Source organism: Labeo rohita, chromosome 24 (genome assembly GCF_022985175.1).
Source record: "Labeo rohita strain BAU-BD-2019 chromosome 24, IGBB_LRoh.1.0, whole genome shotgun sequence".
Taxonomy (NCBI): Eukaryota; Metazoa; Chordata; class Actinopteri; order Cypriniformes; family Cyprinidae; genus Labeo; species Labeo rohita.
In genome coordinates, this window is record NC_066892.1 from 1,217,975 (window position 1) to 1,242,734 (window position 24,760).

The 24,760-nt window shown below is 31.2% G+C and overlaps 1 protein-coding gene across 2 annotated transcripts in view; it reads right to left on the reverse strand.

Annotated features, from left to right (window-relative positions):
* Positions 1-4,228: 4,228 nt before the first annotated feature.
* scn5lab (sodium channel, voltage gated, type V-like, alpha b) overlaps positions 4,229-24,760 on the reverse strand; it is a 187,696-nt gene continuing 167,164 nt past the window's right edge. For both annotated transcript variants that reach the window (XM_051098619.1, XM_051098620.1), the window contains 6 exons: positions 19,112-19,384; positions 15,327-15,380; positions 15,111-15,248; positions 12,813-12,917; positions 12,455-12,725; positions 4,229-8,802 (listed from right to left, as the gene is read on the reverse strand). In XM_051098619.1, the coding sequence (XP_050954576.1) occupies positions 7,571-8,802; positions 12,455-12,725; positions 12,813-12,917; positions 15,111-15,248; positions 15,327-15,380; positions 19,112-19,384 (2,073 nt within the window). In that variant the 3' untranslated portion in view covers positions 4,229-7,570. The remainder of the gene's footprint in view (positions 8,803-12,454; positions 12,726-12,812; positions 12,918-15,110; positions 15,249-15,326; positions 15,381-19,111; positions 19,385-24,760) is intronic.

Here is a 24,760-nt window from a genome sequence, read left to right on the forward strand (position 1 = left end):
TTTTTTTTTAATTTAAGGAATGACTGTATAGATGATAAACATGAATTTGTAAATCTGGAAAATTAGCAAGTAATTGAAAAAATTGCGATGCGACTTGAAGGTTAAGCTCAAAATTGCGCCTCATATCAAGATTTTTGGGTGTTTATTTCTCGATCTTTTTATTGATTGATCAATCACTGATTTTTATTTACAGATATTTGTGTATTTTTTATGTGTAGATTAAGTGAACTAACCTGAGAAAATCTGACTGGGAATTGGTTCCTTTGAGCAGATAATGCATTTATGCATTGTGTGTTTATTTTATTTTATTTTTCCAACACATTTAAAAAAACCCATGAAATCAAGGTTGTATTTTAGTGCATTTCTCCATGTGTCTTGTATTTGATAAACACAGTGTGTAAACAGTGATTGAGCGGACATGACAAAGAGAATGAATCCTATTGTTTATTTGACTATTGATATACATGGTGTTCTAATTGGCAACAACGCTGTTTCAAAGAGTGACCGTTCCCGTTTCCTCGTCTTTACAACATCGACACGTCCTCGTGACGAGAAGCGCAGTTTCCCGTCGTCTCCGCACGTCGCTTCCAAACAAAGAGGGGAGAATCCACAAATTTAAACGCTTGGAGGAAAGTCTCATACTGCCGCATGCAAGTCCTAATAGTGTACAAAAGAAATCCTCGTCAATAAATAAACAGGCACAAAATGATTGGAGGGGCGAATGTTCCGATGTCGTCTCGTCCTCAGACTCTGAGGATAAAGCAGGTCTCCAAAAACTGACCCAGGACCTGTTTGGTCATCTATACTGGCTAACGGATCCGGCTCGAAACCCGATCCCAGATCAGCGGTCGTCAAACGCGCTCCTCGCAGGCGGCGCAAATCTCACAAGAGTTGATCATTTGAGTTTTCTTTTCTTACAAAAAAAATCTAAATAAAAAACAGCAAGTAAATACAGCAAAGTCTACCATTATAAAATACACTTGCTTCAAGATAACTGATATTTTTTTTTACATTACATACATGTATATATATTTATATATATATATATATATTTTATATAAAGCATAGATAAAATATGCCTTTTAATTACCATATCTGACATATGCTCTTGTATTGCACAAATTGGTATTGTTTCGAAACAAACAGTAGATAGAAAAATTTCCCTGTGCTTAATTTGTGGGTGATAAAATACATACTGCATGAATCATATTATATATTCAGAACTTCAGCATCAATGCATGAAAAGAAAAGAAAGACGATGGATGACAGAGACGTGAGGTACATTCGTTAACATACGGGATCCAATCGCAAGATTTAATGACAGGATTTCAGTAATGAAACGCTCATCCTTCGCTTGCATTTGGTGTTTCTTAATTAAATATTTCAATTAATGTGATGCTTTCAGCCAGCGATAATAGTTTGGTACTCTCAGCTTCATTTAACGTGTTTCCGTCCCACGGATTTCGCTTTAAATCATCTCTCAAATGCACAAAGCAGATCTGGTTTTAATGCAAACCATCTTTCCTGAAATCCTGTCAGATGGACGTTTATTTTAGGGCCTCTTGATAAAGTAAATCCCACGTTTGAAAGATTTAGAAAGTTTGTGCATTTGCCATTTTTTTTTTTGCATCTTTTGTCTTCTGAGGATGCAGCAGATATTATTTATTAACATCAAATGATCTGAACTCCGGCTCTGTCGCGAAAGCATATGAGCGGCCTACATAGACAGCATTTCTACATGGCCCTAAATTAAAGATTTTTATATTTGAATTGCACATTAAATGTCTCTGCGTTTGCATTACACAGATTTAACATCAATAAATGTGATGCATATTTGGAAAAAAAAAAAAAAAACTTTATGAACTATTTGCATTTGTCATTTTAAAAATGTTCAAATGCATTTATTAAAATTGCTTAAAATATGAAAAATTAGGTTATTGTGTATTAGTTAAAAAGTATAAACATGGTTACATTTTTTTTTTTTTAATATATTTATTATTGATTTAATTTTATTTGAATAATATAAAACAGGTCAGATTTCAGCACTGAAAATTAACACACACACAAAAAATCATGCCACAGTTGATTATTTGCATCTATTTAATTTAAATAATCATATTTTTGGAATGCATTACTATTGCTTAGTATTTGAATAAATTTATCCATTGTAAAATTTAATTTTTTTTCTAAGATTCTAAAATTTTATTATTAATATTTTCATTAACTATTTACATCTGCTTGATTGTATTTAAATAATCATATGAAACAAAAAATACACACAAAAATCATGACAGTTTATAAGCTATTTGCATCTATTTATTCAAAATTAATTTATTGGAATTAAAAATAAATCCATTAATTGTGAAAAAATTCAGTTATAAAAAACTGTACTTATTTGTCAAATTATAAGTGAAATTTATTTCAAAGCCATTTTTTTCTTAGTATGCATCACATTTAGTTTATTTGTTTATGTTTAAAATGCATAATCCAAATGCATGGAAATTTTATATGCAATTCAAATAGATAAATCTTAATTTTAGGCTGTTTAAAAAAAAAAAAAGACAAACCAAAAATGCACAGTGAAAAAAACTAAGATTTGACCCTCAATTCATTTCAAGATGAAAATTGTGCTGTGTATTTGTTTGGTTTTTATCCTAGCAAATTGTAAAACCCAAATTACTTTAAAGCGTTCAAAATCACTAGGGTTTGAAACCGAGCCCGTGTGCTTTATTCCGAGCGTAATTGTTGTTGCGTGTCACGACTCGTTCTGCGGTAATCAGAAAGACTCTTTGGCTTTGTCGGATGAGGAGAGAGAAGTAAGCTGAACAGAAGGAGGCCGTGCATCGCCGTCCCGACGTCACAGCAAATCTGCTGCGCTTCCACGACAAAGGAGCCGTCCGAAAGCATCGCGTCAAGAAGCCAAACAACGGCCCGGCCGCCAGCCTCGCGACGGAGAAGCAGCACTGCATGGCATGAAGTACGGGCGGCGCACGCGCATGCATGAGCACATCTCACAAACACCAACGCAAACCCTTCAGACAAATGTATGGCTCCGCTCCTGTGCAAATAGAGTTTGACCAAAGGCAGTTCATCACACACAGTCCAGATGTTGCTAATTAAGTCCAGGAATAACTCCTTCCTCTTAGTTTTTATGTGCATTACATTTGTGTTTCCATCTGAAGTCAACGTGAAGCTGCATTTGCAACCCATTTTACTTCTGTAATGTGAGTAAAACAACGTGCAATTGACTGGATGTGGAAATTGCTCAAATCAGCATTTAAGGAAAGTATTCGGATGTTTTTCTCTATAATAACGCCACAGATGAATCATTCACAATAAAACCAGAAACAGTTTTTGTTCAACTTAGTAGTGAAAAACACATTCTACTTCACAAATGTGACCAATAGAAATGTCTAGTTTAAACACTGCATTAAACATCTAGTCAAATGTGTTTAATTCTGTTAAAATCCAAATCAGGTGCCACTGGGACACATTATATCTGAGCTTTTCCAATGGATGCCATATTTAATTTGATGCAAATGAAATTAAGAATCTACACTTCCAAAAATGGAAGAGTCAAAAGTTTTTGAACAGTAAGATTTTTAATGTTTTTTTTCCTGCTCACTAAGCTTGCATTTATTTGATCCAAAGTACAGCAAAAACAGTAAAATTTTGAAATATTTTTACTATTTACAATAACGTTTTTTTTATTTTAATGAATGGTAAAATGTAATTTATTCCTGTGATCAAAGCTGTATTTTCAGCATCATTACTCTAGTCACATGATCTGTCAGCATATTCATTCTAATATGCTGATTTGCTGCTCAATAAACACTGTATTATTATTTTTATTATGTATTATTATTATTATTATTAAATAGAAATTAATACGTTTATTTACAAAGGATGCTTTAAATTGATCAAAAGTGATGTGAAGTCATTTTTAATGTTACAAACGATTTTTATTTCAGATAAATGCTGTTCTTCTGAACTTCATTTATCAAAGTACCCTGAAAAAAGTTATTTGAGCAGCAAATAAGAATATTAGAATGATTTCTGAAGGATCATGTGACTGGAGTAATGATGCTGAAAATTCAGCTTTGAAATCGCAGAAATAAATTACATTTTAAAATATATTCAAATAAAAAGCAGTTATTTTAAATAGTACAAATATTTCAAGATTTTACTGTTTTTTGCTGTATTTTGGATCAAATAAATGCAGGCTTGGTGGGCAGAGAAGACTTATTTAAAAAAAAAAAAAAAAACATTAAAATCTTACTGTTCAAAAACTTTCGACTGGTACTGTATATAATTGTTATTTTGTTTTTGTTTTTGCAAAAAATACATTTTTTGTTTTTCTACTTCAAAGTTCCACATTTAATTCCATTTTTCCTTTTTTGTAATTGTGAAATTTACTAGCAATTTCTGAGCCAGACATTTTTTTAAATCTAAGTAAGGAATGTTTTATCTGTTCAATGTAAAGTGAATCATTTCTTAACAAATTGGAAAATGCATTTCTAATTAACCCAGAAATTCAGTGTTGTTTATTAAGCAGCCTTTCTAGATAGTTTCCAAACAATTTTCACGGGCTGTTCCCCTCACACCCTCATTACCATCAAATTAACTATGGCATCCAGCCTAAATAAGGTCTGTAAAAAACAAGTTCAAGTGTTCAGATGTAATGCAAACAAACCTCGAACCAAAGACACTCAGACTACAAAGGCCCTTCACCGACGCTCATGTCAGAATAATCACATTAACAATTATCCGAGCCCAGTCTATTTTAGCCATTGAGCCTCTGTGGTTTTTTTAAGCCTGTAAATGTAGTTTGCACAGGTCACGTATCAGATTTCCTGTAAATTAAAGCTGCGTTGAGTCAGAGCCGTGCCATTTTATCTGTGTAAATGTACACAGCGACATCTGATGCTTATTTACAATTCACTCGGTCACACGACACGACGAGCGTTTCAGAAACACACCTCCAGGGTTCGTACAGATACTGTAAAATGAAATTCCAGGACTTTCAAGGACCTTTTAAGCACTACTTTGATTTTCTAGGACTTCAATCAGATCTCACAATGTCTTCTATTTCAAATTAAAAAAGAGATATAATAAAAATATACTACTAAAAAAAAAAAATGGCAAAAATAAAGTGAAGCACATTTTTACTATAGTAAAACCACGGTTAATTTTCTCAGGGGATTTGCATGTGTGTATACTTTTTTTTGTTGTTTTTTTTTTTTTTATAAATGTACTGTCCTAATGGTTTGATATTTTCTACCATTTAAAAAAAATCTGAAAAAAGATTTGCGAAATCACTCCGTTCTGAAACAAATGATTTGCTTTGCTCCAAAATTCCAACCTAAATCAAATGATCCACACTCTGGATCTAGACCCGGAGCACTGCTCGTGAATCATTTGACTTAGATCGGAACTTCATATATCATGAATCATTTCATTTAGATCGGGACTTCAAATCGCAAATCGAGAATCATTTGATTTGAATCATCCAATTCGCAAAATGATTCACAAACCCGTTCCGTTCCAAATCAAATGATATGCGATAAGCAATTTGAAGTCCCAATCTGAATCAAACGATTCGCAATACCCGATTCGACTGGAGCGCTTTGGAAAAAATGAATCATTTTGCAACGCAATGCTTTAACTGATTCAGAGTTTCGAAAAGCTCCGTTTCACCAATCACGATGTGCTTTTTAAAATCGTTACAGGCAATGTCAAATAATGAATTTGTTAGTGAATCAATTGAAATTAATGATTGAGTCACGAGTTTGAGTCAATCTGAGCAGTTCCAGCGTAAATGACTCAATTGATTCGATTTGTCTGTTTTTCTTTTCGCGTCTTCAGCCATGTTTACACGACACTGTCAGTACGACTACTAGCTTATCTTGATTGCTTTCTGACATTAACTGAAATAAGGGAAAAAGGTATGATGCAAAAAGATGTGCTTATTGACAAAATTAAACACTTATTTCTTAGATACATTGTCTTTCAATAATTCAAGTACCTCTTTAGGAATATTGCTATTTTCAAGAGTTTTCCAGGCCTTAAATTTTAAAAAGTCGAGTACTTCAAGCACCTTAAGCACCTTGTACGAACCCTGCACTTCGGACATGAGAAGGTAATGAATTTTTGGGTTTTAAAATGAGATTGTGGTATTAAAGCAGCCTGAAATCACTTCAGACTTTGCTTTTGAAATGAAATATTTAATTTGAAGCTTTGCTTGCATCGCATTTGATCCCTGCATGGAAACCGCCATTAGCGAATGAATTTTTGAGTTTTGAAAAGAGGTTTGTTTGCATCACAACTGATTCAGATGAACTAGTCCAACATTAGACGATTCCCTTGTTGTTTGTACCACTAATATACAGCCATTTCAGAATGTTGTGTTTAGATGTCATCCTTTTGTCTAAGTAGTACATCTTACTGGGATTTCTTTAAAAAGACCACAACAAGCGACTACGTCCTTTCCAGTAACATGCCAATGGAACGGTTTGCGTTCGATGCTATTTACGGTCTGCGGATGATTTACGAAACTCAAAAGAAATGCATGAAGATGACTTATAAACACAGGATTTAGTTCTAGCAGGCACACTTGGGATCTATTGCTACATAAAACAGCCCTTCACCAATCCTGCCAACCCGACCCGAACGGCGGCGGTGGCGCGTTCGAGCGGACTGAGCTCCTAATGTCAGTTTGAGATAGAAAAACACATGTGCTATCATCATCGTCACTAGTAATATAAGCCACAGTTACAGCTGGAGGCCGTTACAGTAGAAACTTTGACACGTCCAATAAATATCATTAGTGTTATTCCTAAATGTAGCAAATTATTGCTGAACGTATAGTGTGCAAAACCTTAAAAAGAAAGTGTTCTCGTTACCCCTCCATACCATGCAGTTTCCACATGCAAAATAAATACTCCACAATAGAAACAAATGTGTGTCGCGCGGTCGAAAGGAAGCATGTGCAATAGTTCGCTAGAAAGACAGGTTTTAAGCAAATGTGACCATTTCTGGTGCATGTCTGATTGTCTTTTACTAGTCTCGAAATGCGCACCTTGGAACGACACTGAGCGAAATGGCAAAACAAAACATTGTGAGCAAACAGAAAGTGCAAATACTCACTGCCTTTTCATCGCTAGCGAAAGAGGTAATCGTCATGCTTTCCAAAATGGCGTGAAGTATGAACGTTTATAACACGGATGCACCGCTAAGATTCTTCTACGTCGTCTCAAATCTTAAAAGGAATCACGCCGTTTGAAGTAAGACCTTTAATGAACTTACGGTCAGGCAGACTCTTGGATTAAAATGTGTTGCGCTCAGTCTAATATACGATATAATTGCGACTACGGATCTCGTTCATGCATTCAAACTGTGAAGGTTGACGTGTGCATGTTCGAAGAGCATGTCTGCGACACTTTCCCCTTGTATATTCAAACAAACGTGAACCACAAGAGAAATTAAAACAGTCTACAAAAACCTCCGAGGATTTTGCGTCTATGTTACATTCGGTAAACAAAAGGAAAAGACGTCCGTCCGTCCATCATCGTCACAGAAACGTCTCGCGATCTCGATCTGTGAAAGGTTCGCTGAGGTCCGTGTTCGCGGCGTCTGGGATTAGAGCGTGGAAAAGCTCACTAGTCGCTCTTGTGACGCTGTCGTACGACGGCGGAGACGAAGTAGCCGATAAAGTTTCTGTAACCTCAACTTCGGTGCCGTAGTTCTCCATGATCATTGAAACGATAAGTCCTTCGTTCTCCGGCGAGCTGTCGCCTTCTTTGGCGGCGTCCGGCATGTTAATTTGACGGTAAAGTAGCGATGCTTGTTTCAGCTGCCGTCGCAATAGATGCCTCCTATACGCGCGTTGGATCACAATGGCGGAAACGTCCTCTTGCTTCCGACGTAGCGTCGTCGTGATCGGCTCATAGGAGATCTTGGACGGGTTCGCCATCATGAACTTCTCCTCCATTTGCTGCTTCAGCGCGTCCATTTCGTCCGACTCTCCGAGGACGCGTTTGGTGAACGCGAAGAGGATGTCCAAACAGTGGATCTTGTCACCACTCACCATTGGCAGGTCCATGGAAATCAGTTTGATTTTATTGGGCTTTCCGATGCGCAGCGGCTCCGAGAGCGAGTCGGCAAAATCCGAGAGTTTCGAATACTCGATAAACTGCGTCGCCTCCGGATCGAACTTCTCCCAGACTTCGTAAAACATCTCAAAGTCGTCCTCGCTGAGCGGCTCCGTGCTCTCCTCAGTAGCCACGCTGAAGTTTTCCAGTATAATCGCGATGTACATGTTCACCACGATGAGAAACGATATAATAATGTACGTCACGAAAAACGTGATTCCCACCGAAGGATTCCCGCAGTTTCCTCGAACGTTCGTTCCGGTGTGCGGGACGTCCGGGTCGCATTCCTCCGGCGAGTTGTTGAGGATCGGACTGAGCAAGTTGTCCCATCCGGCCGACGTTGTGATCTGGAAGAGGCAGATCATGCTGTTGCCAAACGTCTCGAAGTTGAACATGTCGTCGATGCCGCCTTGCTTCTTGACGTAGGCGAAGTTGGCCATGCCGAAGATGGCGTAGATGAACATGACGAGGAACAGCAGCAGGCCGATGTTGAAGAGCGCCGGGAGCGACATCATTAACGCGAACAGCAACGTCCGGATTCCCTTTGCGCCGCGGATGAGCCGGAGGATCCGTCCGATTCGAGCCAGCCGGATGACACGGAAGAGCGTTGGCGAGACGAAGTACTTCTCAATGATGTCGGCAAGAACGATGCCTGGAATGAGAAAGAGACACCCATTAGAGTTTCATAAAGTCAAAACATCACTGGTGTCACAGGTGTTTTGCATAAAATCACATTTTAGTGGGCAATAATGAGTAGAGCCCTGCACGGGCCTTAAATATAGACCCTAGCCTGGCCCTGGCCCGAGATGCTCAGGCCCTAGCTCAGCCCTTGAAGCATTTTTTTGTTCGTGAAATATAAGGTTTTGTTTTTTAAAGCAACGACCAAGCGGCCAGCGGAAGATTGATCTGTTAGATCAATTTTGCTTTCTCAAATCATCACGACTTGCCTAAAATAAAATCAATATATATAGAACAGTTCAGGTTTAAAATAATGTTAGTTTAAACATTAAACCTAGATAAATGTGCGCTATTAGACGCATCTCAAATCATTTGTGCTGAGAGTGGAAGTTAAAGCCACTTTGCAGGACATGGAGGCGCCAGTGCAATCACTTTCATTATTTCATTAGAAACAATATAAAATATTCCATCAGTTTTGCCCATAAAGGTAAAAGAAATATATCATTTGGAACTGTAAAGGCTCTACTTTTATTTGTGTGCACTCACAATATCAACAAAATGTTGCAAATGGTGCTTTTATAAAATAAAGAAAACAAACATGATGCGCCTCTCAACAGGAGCGCTTCACAAAAATGAACTGCTGAAATGCTGAAATGCTGAAATAAAAAGTTTTTTATATTTGATTTTATTTCAGTTAAGGTTTATTTTTACATTTATTTATTTATTTATTTAGTTAGTTAGTTAGTTAGTTAGTTAGTTAGTTAGTTTTAGTTTAGTATAATAATACTGAATGCCAAGACAACATTTTGTTTAATTTAGTGTAACTTTATGTAATAAAACAAAAATTAACAAATAATCAAAACTGTATAGACATTTTTTTAAAAACGCACACACACACACACACACACACACACACACACACACACACAACAAAATTACTAAAAAAAAAAAATCTGAAGTAAAATGAAACCGGAACACATGAAAATAAAAACTAATTCAAAACATTAATATAAACTGATAATAATATTGATACAATAATACTAAAAAGTTACAAATTACATGAATCGCATAAATTATAGCCTATATTTTCAATTTAATCTAGCAAAATGTGACAAAAAGTTTAATAATTTACATCGCTGGATGTTATTGTTTTACATTTCTATTGTAAAACACAAAAAATAATAAATGTTTAACTATTTTTCACTGTTAAAATGGATGCTGAAAACTAATTTGTGCTTTCCTTCTGTGAACAATAAAGCCCGCCTTCTTTTATTCAATTGGCTAACACTTTGACATTAAACATTTTAAAAATGCATATTTTAATATTTTTGTCATCCCAACAATAAACAGAGCAGCATCAAAAATATCAAAAAGCTGTCATTGTATTGAAATGAACTGTGAGAATATACTTTTTATTTTCCATTAAAAAATTAACAGCATGTTCGGAAACCATGAACTACTCATTTGAGTCTCGATTTAAAACAACATACTGTCCGTGACCACCAGAATCCAGACGCCACATTACAAACCAGACCAATTACTGAGCATGACCACCCCTGATTTATTGAAGAGTCGCTACCACTTAAGAGTTAAATGGCTGGTTTTTACATTTGCAGCGGTGCGTCTTTAAGCTTTTAACCCTGTTGAGATACAGACGACAGGTGGGGGTCGCAGCACGAAACCACGTCAAGCTTTTAGCTCGGACGCCGGTGGACTGAAAGCTCAATCACTGGCCAATCACCTGAGCTGACAGCCCTGATTGCCCAAATTACCTTCACCTTAAACGATCTCCCCTCTTCTCCGGGACAGCCACTCTCCGTGCCTTTTAACCCTTCTGGCCTTCCTCACTCTCTCACCAGGGTCACGCGGGGCGTCTATTCTCAAAATCGCCTTGTTGTGTCACTTAAGCGTCTGCTGCCTATTTATTAGTAGGTGAAGTGCTACAGAATTGCATTGAATGTCTTTAGACCTTGATACGTAATGCCAAGGCCAGAAGGTAAACCTACTGTATCTTACAAGAGAGAGTTATTACATCAATTTCTTCTACCATTTAATAGAATTGGTTGCCTCGTTCAAAAACATAAAACTATTGTTTTATTTATAGTATCATTTTAAATTATTATTTTTAATGTGGGTGTTATTTTTCTTTTTAGAAAAAAATATAAAAATATAAAAATATATATTTGTATACATTTTTGTTTTTAAAAAGAAATAATAACATTTAAAAAATATATATATATTACATATTTTAATATATAATTATTTATTTACGCAATTTTTGTTACTTTATACATTTATTATGCCACCCATACTTTTTCAGACTGACATATTTTTAAATATTAAGCGGAAAAGTGGCAATAAAGTAATTTAAAAATGAATATATATAAATCGTACAAAAATATAAATATAAATATTATATATTTTCGTCATCCATACTTTTTCAATCAAATATATATTTTAATTATTACCTTGAAAAAAGAAATAATAAAATAATAAAAAGATGTATTTTTATAATTTTAATATATAATTATTTATATGTATTTTCTGTTACTTTGTACATTTTTTATGCCACCCATACTTTTTCAGACTAATGTATATTTTAAATAATAAGAGGAAAGGTGGCAATAGAATAAAATTAAAAAATGAATACATATAAATAATACAAAAAAAAGTATTTTACTACATTTTTTATATTTAATAATAATATATATATTTTATATATTTTCATGTCACCCATACTTTTTCAATCTAATATACATTTTAATTATTAGTCTAAAAAAGTGAGTGTTTTTTATTAAAAAAGTTAAATTAAATAATTAAATAATTAATATGAAATAATATTATTTTTTATTAATATTATTAATATTATTATATTAATAATTATACATGTTTTATATACGTTTTTATATATTAGCCTGAAAAAGTGTGAGTGCCATGAAAAAAAAACATTAATGGTCATTAATAATTCAATTCATAATTCATAAATAATTCAATGAATAATATATATATATATATATATATATATATATATATTTTTTTTTTTTATTATATTTTTCATGCCATCCATAATTGTTCCACTTAAAATTAAAAATAATCATGTAAATAATGTTTAAATAATTTACAATGCAGTGTGTTTTATTAATAAAATTTAATTTAATTAAATTTAATTTTATTATTAAGCTGAAATGTGTAAAGAACTTTAGTAACTTGGAAAAAAAAAAACTATTTTGCCTTCGTCAGGGATCACCCAAATGCAAGTACCCTTAAAGAAATATCACATTTGTTTTTAATAATTAATTAAGTAATTAATAATTAATTTATTTATTGTTTTAAAATAATTAAACTATAACAAAAATAATATTACATAATATTAAAATGTATTTTACTATAAATATTTTTAATACATACATTATACATTTAAATATTTTATTTAAAAAATATATATATATATTTTTTTTTAAGTCATACTTGGTCAAATTAAAGTTATAAACACTGATTTTTTTTTTATTATTATTATTTACAATTTAACATATATATTTCAATTATTAAGCTGCTAAAGTGATGAACCTCAAAGAAACATTTTATTTATTTATTGTTTCACAAATTTTAGTATTTGTTCCCCTTACCCACAATGGAGAGGATGACAACCACAAAGTCAAAGATGTTCCAGCTGATGGTGAAGAAGTAGCAGCGCAGGGCGATGAGTTTGATGATGCACTCGGTGGTGAAGATGACGATGAAGGCCAGGTTGATGTAGTAGAGGATGTACTCGATGCTGGGAGACTGTTCGTCCGTCTCCACCATCATCGTCACCATGTTGAGGATGATCAGCAGCATTATCATGATGTCGAACGCTTGTTTAGACACCAAATCGAAGAAGAATCCTTGGATCGGGTTCTGAGAAGAAGATTCACAAAGTCAAAATCGATCAGAATCATTGGTTTTATGGTCTCATTTTGATCAAAAATTCACAGAATGACTCACAGGAGGTCTTGGAATGGGTTTCTGAGGTTTTTTGGATCCTAGTTTCTTCATGGCGTTGTAATATTTCTTCTGTTCTTCTGTCATAAAGATGTCCTGTCCTCCTAAGTATAGAGAAACTCTGCTGTTATTATTACTGTCACAATCACAACTAGATGAAAACGTTCATCAAAACAAACTTTAAGCTGGCTTGAGAAAGCCGGACCAGTTTAAAAAAAGTTTGAAAAGTTTAAAAAGTTTACAAAGTTTTAAGTTTGGATGGTTTTCAGTCTGAAATAGTTTGAAGTTCAAGGTAGTTTTGAAAGGTTAAAGTTTGAATGCAGTCTGTCAGATAGATGATGAACAAGCTGTTAGTATGATTCTAACATTATTAGCAAGTTACTAGCATTACTAGTCTGTTTCTAACATGATTAGCACGTTGCTAGCATGTTTCCAGCACGATTAACAAGCTGCTAGCATGTTTCTAGCATGATTAACAGGTTGCTAGTGTGTTTCTAGCATGATTCTAGTATGATTAGTAAGTTGTTAGCATGTTGCTAGCATGTTTCTAACATGATTAACAAGTTGTTAGCATGTTGCTAGCATGTTTCTTGCATGATTAGCAAGTTGCTAGCATGTTTCTAGCATGATTAACAAGCTGTTAGCATGTTGCTAGCATGTTTCTAGTATGATTAGCAAAGTTGCTAACATGTTTCTAACATGATTAGTAAGTTGCTAGCATGTTGCTAGCATGGTTCCAGCACGATTAACAAGCTGCTAGCATGTTTCTAGCATGATTAGCAGGTTGCTAGTATGTTTCTAGCATGATTCTAGTATGATTAACAAGTTGTCAGCATGTTGCTAACATGATTAACAAGTTGTTAGCATGTTGCTAGCATGTTTCTAGTATGATTAGCAAAGTTGATACCATGTTTCTAACATGATTAGCAAGTTGCTAGCATGTTGCTAGCATGGTTCCAGCACGATTAACAAGCTGCTAGCATGTTTCTAGCATGATTAACAAGCTGTTAGCATGTTGCTAGCATGTTTCTAGTATGATTACCAAAGTTGCTAACATGTTTCTAACATGATTAGTAAGTTGCTAGCATGTTGCTAGCATGGTTCCAGCACGATTAACAAGCTACTAGCATGTTTCTAGCATGATTAGCAGGTTGCTAGTATGTTTCTAACATGATTCTAGTATGATTAGTAAGTTGTTAGCATGTTGCTAGCATGTTTCTAACATGATTAGAAAGTTGTTAGCATGTTGCTAGCATGATTAGCAGGTTGCTAGTATGTTTCTAGCATGATTAACAAGTTGTTAGCATGTTGCTAGCATGTTTCTAGTATGATTAACAAAGTTGATACCATGTTTCTAGCATGATTAGCAGGTTGCTAGCATGTTTCTAGCATGATTAGAAAGTTGTTAGCATGTTTCTAGCATGATTAGCAGGTTGCTAGTATGTTTCTAGCATGATTAACAAGTTGTTAGCATGTTGCTAGCATTTTTCTAGTATGATTAACAAAGTTGCTAGCATGTTTCTAGCATGATTAGCAGGTTGCTAGCATGTTTCTAGCATGATTAGAAAGTTGTTAACATGTTGCTAGCATGTTTCTAGCATGATTAACAAATTGTTAACATGTTGCTGGCATGTTTCTACTATGATTAGCAAAGTTGCTAGCATGTTTCTAGCATGATTAGCAAGTTGCTAGCATGTTTCTAACATCATTAGCAAGTTGTTGGCATGTTGCTAGCATGATTAGCAAGTTGTTAGCATTTTGCTAGCATGTTTCTAACATGATTAACATGTTGCTAGTATGTTTCTAGCATGATTAGCAAAGTAGCTAGCATGTTTTACCATAATTAGCATGTTGTTAGCATGACATTGGCATGATTAGCCAGTTACTAACATGTTACTAGCATGATTAACAAGTTACTAGCATGTTGTTAGCATGTTACTAACATGATTAGCAAGCTACTAACATGACTCTAGTTGCTAGGCTAGGCTAGTGATAGATTGAGCCTCAAGGGATTCTGGGAGTTTGAAAGTGTTGCTCATTTGAACATTCCGTCAGTGTAAGTCTGTGGGATTTTTCCCAGTGTTAATCGTAGTTTTCCCAGTTTTAGGAAAATCGTAAGTTGAATCAGTTAGAAAAGAGTCAGGAGGAGCAGCAGTCAGAAATGTTAGTCTCAGAATAATAATAATAATAATAATAATAATAATAATAATAATAACTGTACGTTTAAACAGTAAGTTGGCTTTCTCGAGTGAACTTAATGACATGCTTTATGCTTGTTTTTTCTTTGGTTTTAATACTCATCTTTCGTTTCTGTTGGTTGAAATTGTCAATGATGACACCGATGAAGAGGTTGAGCGTGAAGAAGGAGCCGAAGATGATGAAGATGACGAAGTACAGGTACATGTACAGGCTGTTCTCTTTAATGGGCTGCTCTTCCACCTGTTTCAGCAGATCACAGATTAAATGAGCAAACGATACGTTCATATGGGTTTTATGAACTCGAACGGTTTTACTTACGGATCGTGAGTCGACCGCGGCGTACATGATCTCCATCCAACCCTTGAACGTGGCCTTGAGAAGAAAAATCCAAATGTTATATGAGAACATGAGCTCCAGTTTGTTCTGCTGAAGGTGTAAAATCACATTCAGACGTCACAACTGACTCAGACTCTATAACGATCCTTTCAGATGATTCTGAGAAACCACACGAAATTCTCATTCAAAAGACTCATTTTTTTCTGGATTCTTTCTTGCTTTTCTGAAGCGCTTGTTGTTTGACCTTTCATTAAGTTTTCTTCAATATTTCCTTAATGAGTTCAGTCAATTTGTACTTAAAACTTACTAAAGTGACTAAATATAATATAAAATATGAAATATATAGAAACATATAGACAATTAAAAACAAAACAAAACAAAACAAAACAAAACAAAAAACTGATAAAAATGACAAATGCCAACCTGTAAAAACTTAAAACTTAATAAATAAATAAACAAAACAAAACAAAACTTAATAATATACCTAAAACAAAACTCAACTAATAAATAAATAAATAAAACTGAAAATAAAATAAAATCTAATAAAATAAAACAAAACTTAATAATATAACTAAAACTGGAGGAAAAATAAATAAAACAAACATTTATAAAAAACTATATGCACAAAAATGAACAAAAAAAATAACTCAAAACTAACAAAAATGGCAAACATCCGTCTGTAAAAACTTTTTAAAAAAAGAAAAGAAAAGAAAACTAAATAAATAAAACAAACGTTCAGAAAAACTATATGCAAACATAACAAAACAACTTAAAACTAACAAAAATGACAAACATCAGTCTGTAAAAACAAAAAAAACTAAAAAAAAAAAACTGAAAATAAAATAAAACTAAAAAAATAAAACTTAATACTATAAATAAAAACTGGGGGGAAATAAATCAAACATTAACAAACTATATGCAAAAAAATAAATAAATAAAACTAACTAATGAAAATGACAAATGTCAACCTGTAAAAAACTTATTAAAAAATAAATAAATAAATAAATAAATAAAATAAAATAAAACCAAAAAAATCTTAATAATATAACTAAAATAAAACTTAACCAATAAATAATAAAATAAATATACATTACAAAAATGCAAAAAAACACAACTTTTTAACTAAAAAAATGACAAAAGTTAATCTGTAAAAATGTTAAACTTAAATTATAAATAAATTATTAAAAGAACTGTACTGATATTAAAAAAAAAAAAAATTAAATACTGAAAATGACATTTCAACCTGCAGAAAAAATTTAAATTGCTAAAATAAATAAAAAAAAAACAAATGAAAAATACAAATAAAATTATTAATAAATAATTAATAAAAGCTATATAGACATATTAAAACAAAACAGAAGTTAGTCTGTTATAAATAAATAAATAAATAAATAAAAACAGTAACTACTGAAAATAAGTCAGTCTGTAGAAAAATGAAAACTTACTATAAGAACTAAAACTGAACCGGAAAACTATATAGACGTTTTGAAAAAATAAACTGTAGCTGATAAAAATAAAGTTAAGCTATAAAAAAAATGACAAAATTAAAATTTGTTGAAAAAAAAGTAATAAAATAACTAGAATTAAAATAAAAAATAAAAACTATTATGGCGTTACTTAAAGAATAAACAAAACAAAAAAAAAACAAAATATATATATATATATATATATTTTTTTTTTTTTTTCAACACATGAAATTAAATATTTTAAATATTTTTTTTACCAGATAAAATGTTTATAAATAAACATTTTTATTACTTTATTTAATTTTATTACATTTTATTATTTGTTAATCAGACTCACTTTTTCTTTTTTTGTCTTTTTCTGCATTTCAACAATAACAATAATGCAACAATAACAATAATAATGATGATAATGATAATAATAATAATAATAACAACAATAACAATAACAATAAACATTAAAACAAAAATATTGCATTTTTCAATTTTCCTTTGTATAAAAAAGCCACAAATATTAGTTAATAATAAGGTATTTAAATAAAAACAGAAAAGAAAAGCTCACTGAAGTACTGCTGTAAATGAAGCTGGACGAGCTGATGAATGGATGAACAGATGAATGAATGACGGCGGGCCACTTTCAAAGCAGCGAGTGCCATAAATCACTACGGTTGGTCTTTTCGCCCCAGTTACCAGTAATTACAGGCCTTTGTGAAGGACTATTTCGAGATGCAAATGAAAGGTTTGTATTGGGCCGAGTCACAAGAAGGTGATGGAAAGGAGCTAAGTGACTTGTTGCTAGGTTACCGCATCAACTAAGTTAAAACGAAGAATGAAGTGCGTTCGCTCTTGCTGAGCACAAACTTCGGTATAATGGCACCGGCGGCGGCTAAAAATAACGCCTGCACCGACTCGCTGATTGATTCGCTCTCGCGGACAGACAGAGGTGGGCAGCGGCGGAAGAAAACCAACGGCGGGAAGGAAAAGCAGCGTCAAACTAAAGCTAAAGCTCAGCACCTGAAGCAGCGACACACAAACGCCGCACACGCTAGCAGAGCTCACTCCAACACAACTATAACATCTCAACAAATATGCTTTTATGAGCACAACAAAATGCTCACAAATTAAAATAACATTAATACATTTTATAATATAATAATATTATATATAAATTTAAAATAATAATAATAATAATGATATAGATAAATAACACATAAATAATAAAATAAAAAAAGATGTTAATGGCTAAATGTATATTTATTTTTACTTGTATATTTAAATATTATTTCGATGATAATTTTTTCAGAATAAATCCAGTATAAATATGCATAAATCTGTTTTTAGGAGCATATAATAAAGTATGTTAATTAAAAAATAAAATTAATTATAAAATTATATAAAATATTAATGCCTAAAAGTAAGATTTTTTCTTTTTAAATTTAGACCAAAATATATTTATTTATGCTGATTAAAATTTTTTCAATATATAATTGGAAAAAATATCTTTTTTAATTGTATTTCAATGGTAATGTTTTTTTTTTTTTGTTTTGTTTTAGTTAACAACAATAATAAATAAATAAATAAATAAATATTCATGTTTGAAATTAAGATAAATTAGTAATTTTTAGAATTATTTTTTAGGAGCAAAAAAACAAGACAACAACAACAACAAAATTATATTAATGACAAAATGTCATGAATAAATAAATATTAATGCCTACATTTCTTTATTTATTTACGTATGTTTGTATGTATGCATGTATTTTTATTTATTTATTTATTTGATCTGCATATAAAGTTTCCACCCATATTTTTAACATGAAAAACTTTTAGTATTTAGGAGCAAAAAAAACAAACAAAAAACAAACCAAAAAAAGCATTACTTTACTGACAAAATGTCATGAATAAATAAATATTAATGCCTACATTTATTTATTTATTTATTACATTTGATCTGCATATAAAGCTTCCACTCATATTTTTAACATCAAAAACTAATAATATTATTTAGTTAATAGTATTAATATTAATCAATAAAACCAGTAAGATTTCTGCAGACAAATTACATACAAATTATTAGTAAATTACATATAAATTATTAGATTTTAGTATCAATTTTTAGGAGCAATACAATATTATTTTCATGACAATAAAATAAAATAAAATAAAATAAAAAAAATGTGATGCATATTTGTACGTCATACATCAATAAAACTGGTGAGATTTAAACTATTTGCATCTACTAGGTTTTATTTAAACAATCGTGTAATGCCAATGCACATAAGGAAAACTAAAGTGAAGTCTCACCACTTGCAGCAGCGCGAGGTACCCGGCGCCCACGTTGTCGAAGTTGACCTTGACTTTGGTCCAGTAGTACTGCGTGCTGTTCATCTCCATGCACTCGGTCATGTTGTTGATGTAGGACGCGTTGTAGATGAAGCCGGTGCGGTTGACGCAGCGGCCGAACTTGCCGGCGAACAGGTTGACGCCCATGATGCTGAAGATCAGCCAGAAGATCAGACACACCAGCAGCACGTTCATGATGGACGGGATGGCGCCGATCAGCGCGTTCACCACCACCTGGTTACCGTGGAAACACAGCATCCGTCACACACGCTTTCTGACTTCGGATCAGAAACCAAACGCAGCCGTGATTTATGAATGGCCTTTGGCGACTGGCATTTACGCGCTCGTGTCGGCCGTCCAAAACTCTTGATAACAAACACCGAGTGTCAAAGCGCTTTAAATGCCATTTACAGCCATTCATAAAGCAGGAACATTATTAAAAGCTGAACTCAAATGCATAAGACAAGTGCGCATTTAACAGTAAACCTCACAAAAGCTGTCAAGAACATGCCTAGGTCACATTTCACCACAAAATCTGAATAATGTGCATTAAAACGTGCATAAATCTGTTTCAGGAGCAATAAAACATTATTTTCATGGCAAAATGCCCACAAAGTCCCTGTAATGCTAAATAAATAAATAAAATTCAAATTAAATTATGAATTAATGAAAACAAAATTATTGAAATTACTGATATAAAAAATTAGATATTAATTATGCATTAATCCTTCTCAATATACTATTAAATAAATATGTACTACATCGATTTTAATTAATAACAATAATAATAATATTCATTAATATATACACACACATGCAATTTTGAATAAATAAATAATGTTACTGTTATAGATTAAATCTATATACATTTGTTCAAATATATATAGAAAAATATTAATGGTTAAATTAATTTCCATCTATTTGAATTACAGTTTTAACATAAACAAACTAATAATATTAATGTGATTGTCAGTCATACATAAACAGGCCAGATTTAAAAATTAAAAATAAAATAAATAAATAAATAAATAAATTAATTAATAAAACAAATAAAAATGTATAGTTAATTCTTAACTATTTACATCTAATTACATCTATTTTTATTACATCATGGTTATATTTAAATAACCATTTTTTAATGTATTACATATTTAATCATTAAGTTACTTTATTCATTATTTATGTATTTATTTTTATTTATTCCAAGTATGAACATGGTTAAAATATGGATAAAAATATTAAGTTTAATAATTTATTAATGCTAAAACTGTGTAATCAAATAAAAAATGTAATTTAGCCATTCATATTTTTCTATATATTATATATTTATGCCGATTAAAGAAAAAGAAATATATAACAAATATATATAATAAATATAATAATAAACATAATATATATATAAAATTTATATAAATAGAAATAATTATTTTAAAATTTAGAAGAAATATATATTTTATTTATACTATTTATACATTTATATCACTTATAATATTTGGTTAAAAAATAATATATATATATATATATATATAAATTTTAAAATTAGAAAAAATTATATATTTTATTTATATGATTTTATTTATATTATTGTATACATTAATAATAATATATATTATAAATGTATATTATTTATAATATTTGGTTAAAATATGGATAAAAACAATCACATTAAGTTAAAACTGTGTAATCGAATATATATAGAATTATTTTAAAATTTAGAAGAAATATATATTTTATTTTTTTTATTTATACATTTATATTACTTATAATATTTTATTAATATTATTTATATATATATATATATATATATATATTATTTATTTTATAAATATTTAAAAAAAATATTTTGAGGTGAAATAAGCCATTCTTGACACATTTCATGAAATTCACAATTAATTAAAATCATTATACAGCAAATGCTGCTGATGCTTGAACATCTCTTCATCATGTGAAAAAAAACTATTAATTACTAAATGCATCTGATTGTGGTGGTGTTTAGTGTGTGAGAAAGTGCTGAGACTGTTTCTGAGTGCGTTTTGATGGCGGTGTGTGTGAGACAGCACTTTCTGGGCTGTCGCTCTAAAGCGGCGTGACGTCTAATCTGATTTGCCAGATTTACGGCCGGCGGACGGGGAATTCCTCGCCTCTACACTCGCTTTCACTGAGCGTGCAAATCTAAAGCAGCGCCGTTCACTTCACTCCGACAGAACTGCAGACGCACGGCAAATCACAACCATTACAGAAACACCAACAGCACATTAGCACCAGTGCATATTTCTTCAACTCAAATTTGATCTCTTATACGTTCAAGGCAAGACACTACATGCAAAAAAGACTTGTTTTCATGCACATGCACATTAAATCTTAAATGGCTGAAATACAACTGTATAACATTATGGATATGAATATGTGGTGTTGTGTGGTGTGTGAGGATGTGATGAAGATAACACTGAGTTTGTGAGTGATGAAGAACACACGCTGGCGTCCCACATGCTAAGAGCCGTTTGTGACATTCAATTATCCAGAATACTGATGGTGTTTCCCAGCGGACAGAAAGCAGCTTCATCATCCGCCGCTTTCGGCTCATCCAGACTGTTTAATAATCTACCGCAGGCACAAACACTACTGTACACATACATCACGCTGTAATACTGACAGCAAATCAAACACATTCGTACATGCACGGCAGGAAGAGGAAGATAACACTGGAAATTAACACTGAAAACAAGCAAACGCTCATCACAAATCCTCCTTCTGCACATTTGTTTTGCTTTCAATGCATTAACGTCATTTTAAGAGACAGTAGATGCTTCAAATGATCATTTAAATATAACAAATGAACATTTAGTTATTTTACTCTAATATTTATTTTATTAATTTTAATAGAATTCATCAGTGAAAAATCTACTCATAATGACACTATCACATAATTGCATTATAAAACATTTATATTTAGTTATACATTTTATTTTTAGGCTTTATTTTTTTAATATTACCCATTAGCTCCAAATGTCACTGTTTTAATAAAAAATTTATTTAGTTATACAATTCTACTCTAATATTTATTTTTATTCATTTTAACATTATCCATTAGTGAAAATCTATTCAAAATGTCACTGTATTACATAATATTTTTATTTTAATAAAGTGGCATTTAGATATATATTTTATTATATTATTTTATTAATTTTAATATTATTTATCAGTGAACATCTATTCAAAATGTGACTGTATTATGTAATATTTTAATTTTAATAAATTGATATTTAGATATATATTATATTTATTTTATCAATTTGTAATATTTTTATTTTAATAAAGTGGCATTTAGATATATATTTTATTATATTATTTTATTAATTTTAATATTATTTATCAGTGAACATCTATTCAAAATGTCACTGTTTTATGTAATATTTTAATTTTAATAAATTGATATATATATATATATATATATATATTTTTTTTTTTTTTTTTTTTAATTATATTTATTTTAGTAATTTTAATATTATTCATCTGTGAAAATCTGTTCAAAATGTCACTGTTTTATGTAATATTTTAATTTTAATAAATTGATATTTATATATATATATTTTATTATATTTATGTAATTAATTTTACTATTATTCAGTGAAAATCTATTCAACATGTCACTGTATTATGTAATATTTAAATTTTAAGTAAATTAGTATTTATATACATTTTATTATATTTATTTTATTAATTTTAATATTATTCATCAATAAAAATCTATTCAAAATGTCACTGTATTATGTAATATTTTAATTTTAATAAACTGACATTTAGATATATATTTTATTATATTAATGTTATTAATTTTAATATTATTCATCAGTGAAAATCTACTCAAAATGTCCCTGTTTTATGTAATATTTGAATTTTAATAAATTGATATTTAGATATATTTATATTTACTTCATTAATTTTACTATTATTCATTAGTGAACGTTACTCAAAATGCCACTGTATTATGCAATATTTTAATACATTACTATTTAGATATATATAATCATATTTATTTTATTAAATTTAATATTGTCCATCACATGTCACTGAATAAATTATAATAAATGTATATTTATTTATATAATTTAATTATTATATTTATCAATTGGAATATTATCCATCAGTGAAAAATCTACTCATAATGCCAATAATCAATTTACATATATAGTTATATATTTTATTCTTAATTTTAATATTATCCAACAATGAAAAATCTACTGAAAATGTCACTACGTAATAGTTCAATATAATACATTTATATTTAGTTTTATGTTTTATTCATTATTTGATTGAAATCCACTCAAAATGTCACTGTATTAATTTCATAATATTTTATGGGTTATATGACGGTTTAATCCCACAGTTTCATTGGCTAATACTGCAAAGATTTTCCCGTTTCCCCTGTAAAGCCTCCAGCGATAAATGAGACGTCACCTTTCAGAATGAGACTGCATGAAGATTAAACGGATCAAACTTGATTAAACAGAAGAGCATTGAGAATATCAGAGAGATGAGAGCAGCTATTAAAACAAGCACTAATGCTGTAAAAACACGCCGCATCAGGACGCTGTTTAGCTGTGGGTTAGTGGAATTACTGCCGGATTGATGGAGAGAAAGAAATCAACACAAACAAACACATGATTTCAGTCTGATGGGACGAATCTGATGAAAACACGGCACATTTCACACCAAAAAAACAGAAATGATCGATTAAAGGACCATTACGATTTTTTGTCGTCTTATTTAAATGATAATTACATTTTTTTTGTTCATTTTACATATTTGTAATTTTCATTAAACTCCCATTAATGTAAAAATGCATTAATATCAGCATTAAATTAAGGGCAGTACAACAAATACTGTCATCATTTACAAACATTTAACCACTTAAACAATATTTTTAACTATTACCGTTATAAGAATTTAATTGAAAATGTGATTAATTGTTATTCTTAATTCTTAATTGTCCTCAAAAACAGCTTCATATTTAAATGATGGGCTGAAATGTGACCCCAACATCATTTCAGACCACATATATTTTTTTTATTTCCCATTAATGACATTTTAATCAATTCTTTAAGCAATCTAACAGCTAGTTAAAGACAGTAACTATATTTAAACCAGCCTACGGTGGTTAGGTTCTCTGGTTTTAGATAGTTTGAGGTGGTTTAGACCATCTTAAACCTGCTAAACTCTTAAAAATGGATGTTAAACCAAAATAAAGGTTCTCCATTGGCTTCTATTGGTTTGATGAAGAACCTTTAACATCGATTGAATCTTTCCAGGCTCTTTATAGTGTATAAGCTTTTTTAGATCATTAAAATGTTCTTCTCATTAAGAAAATAATGGTTCTACTAATGGTTCTTTGAAGAACTCTTAAAAATAAAGTTTCCAAAAGAGCTTTTTCCCCCCCAGTGATTCTCACCTTTCAGTGAGCAGATCTCATTATTTTCTTGGTGTTAAGAACATTTTAATGATCTAAAGAAGCTTTTGTGCAATTAAAAGATTCAGTGGAGGTTAAAGGTTCTTCATGGAACCATCATTGCCAACACGCTCCTAAAAATACAGGTTCTTTATTGGCTTCTG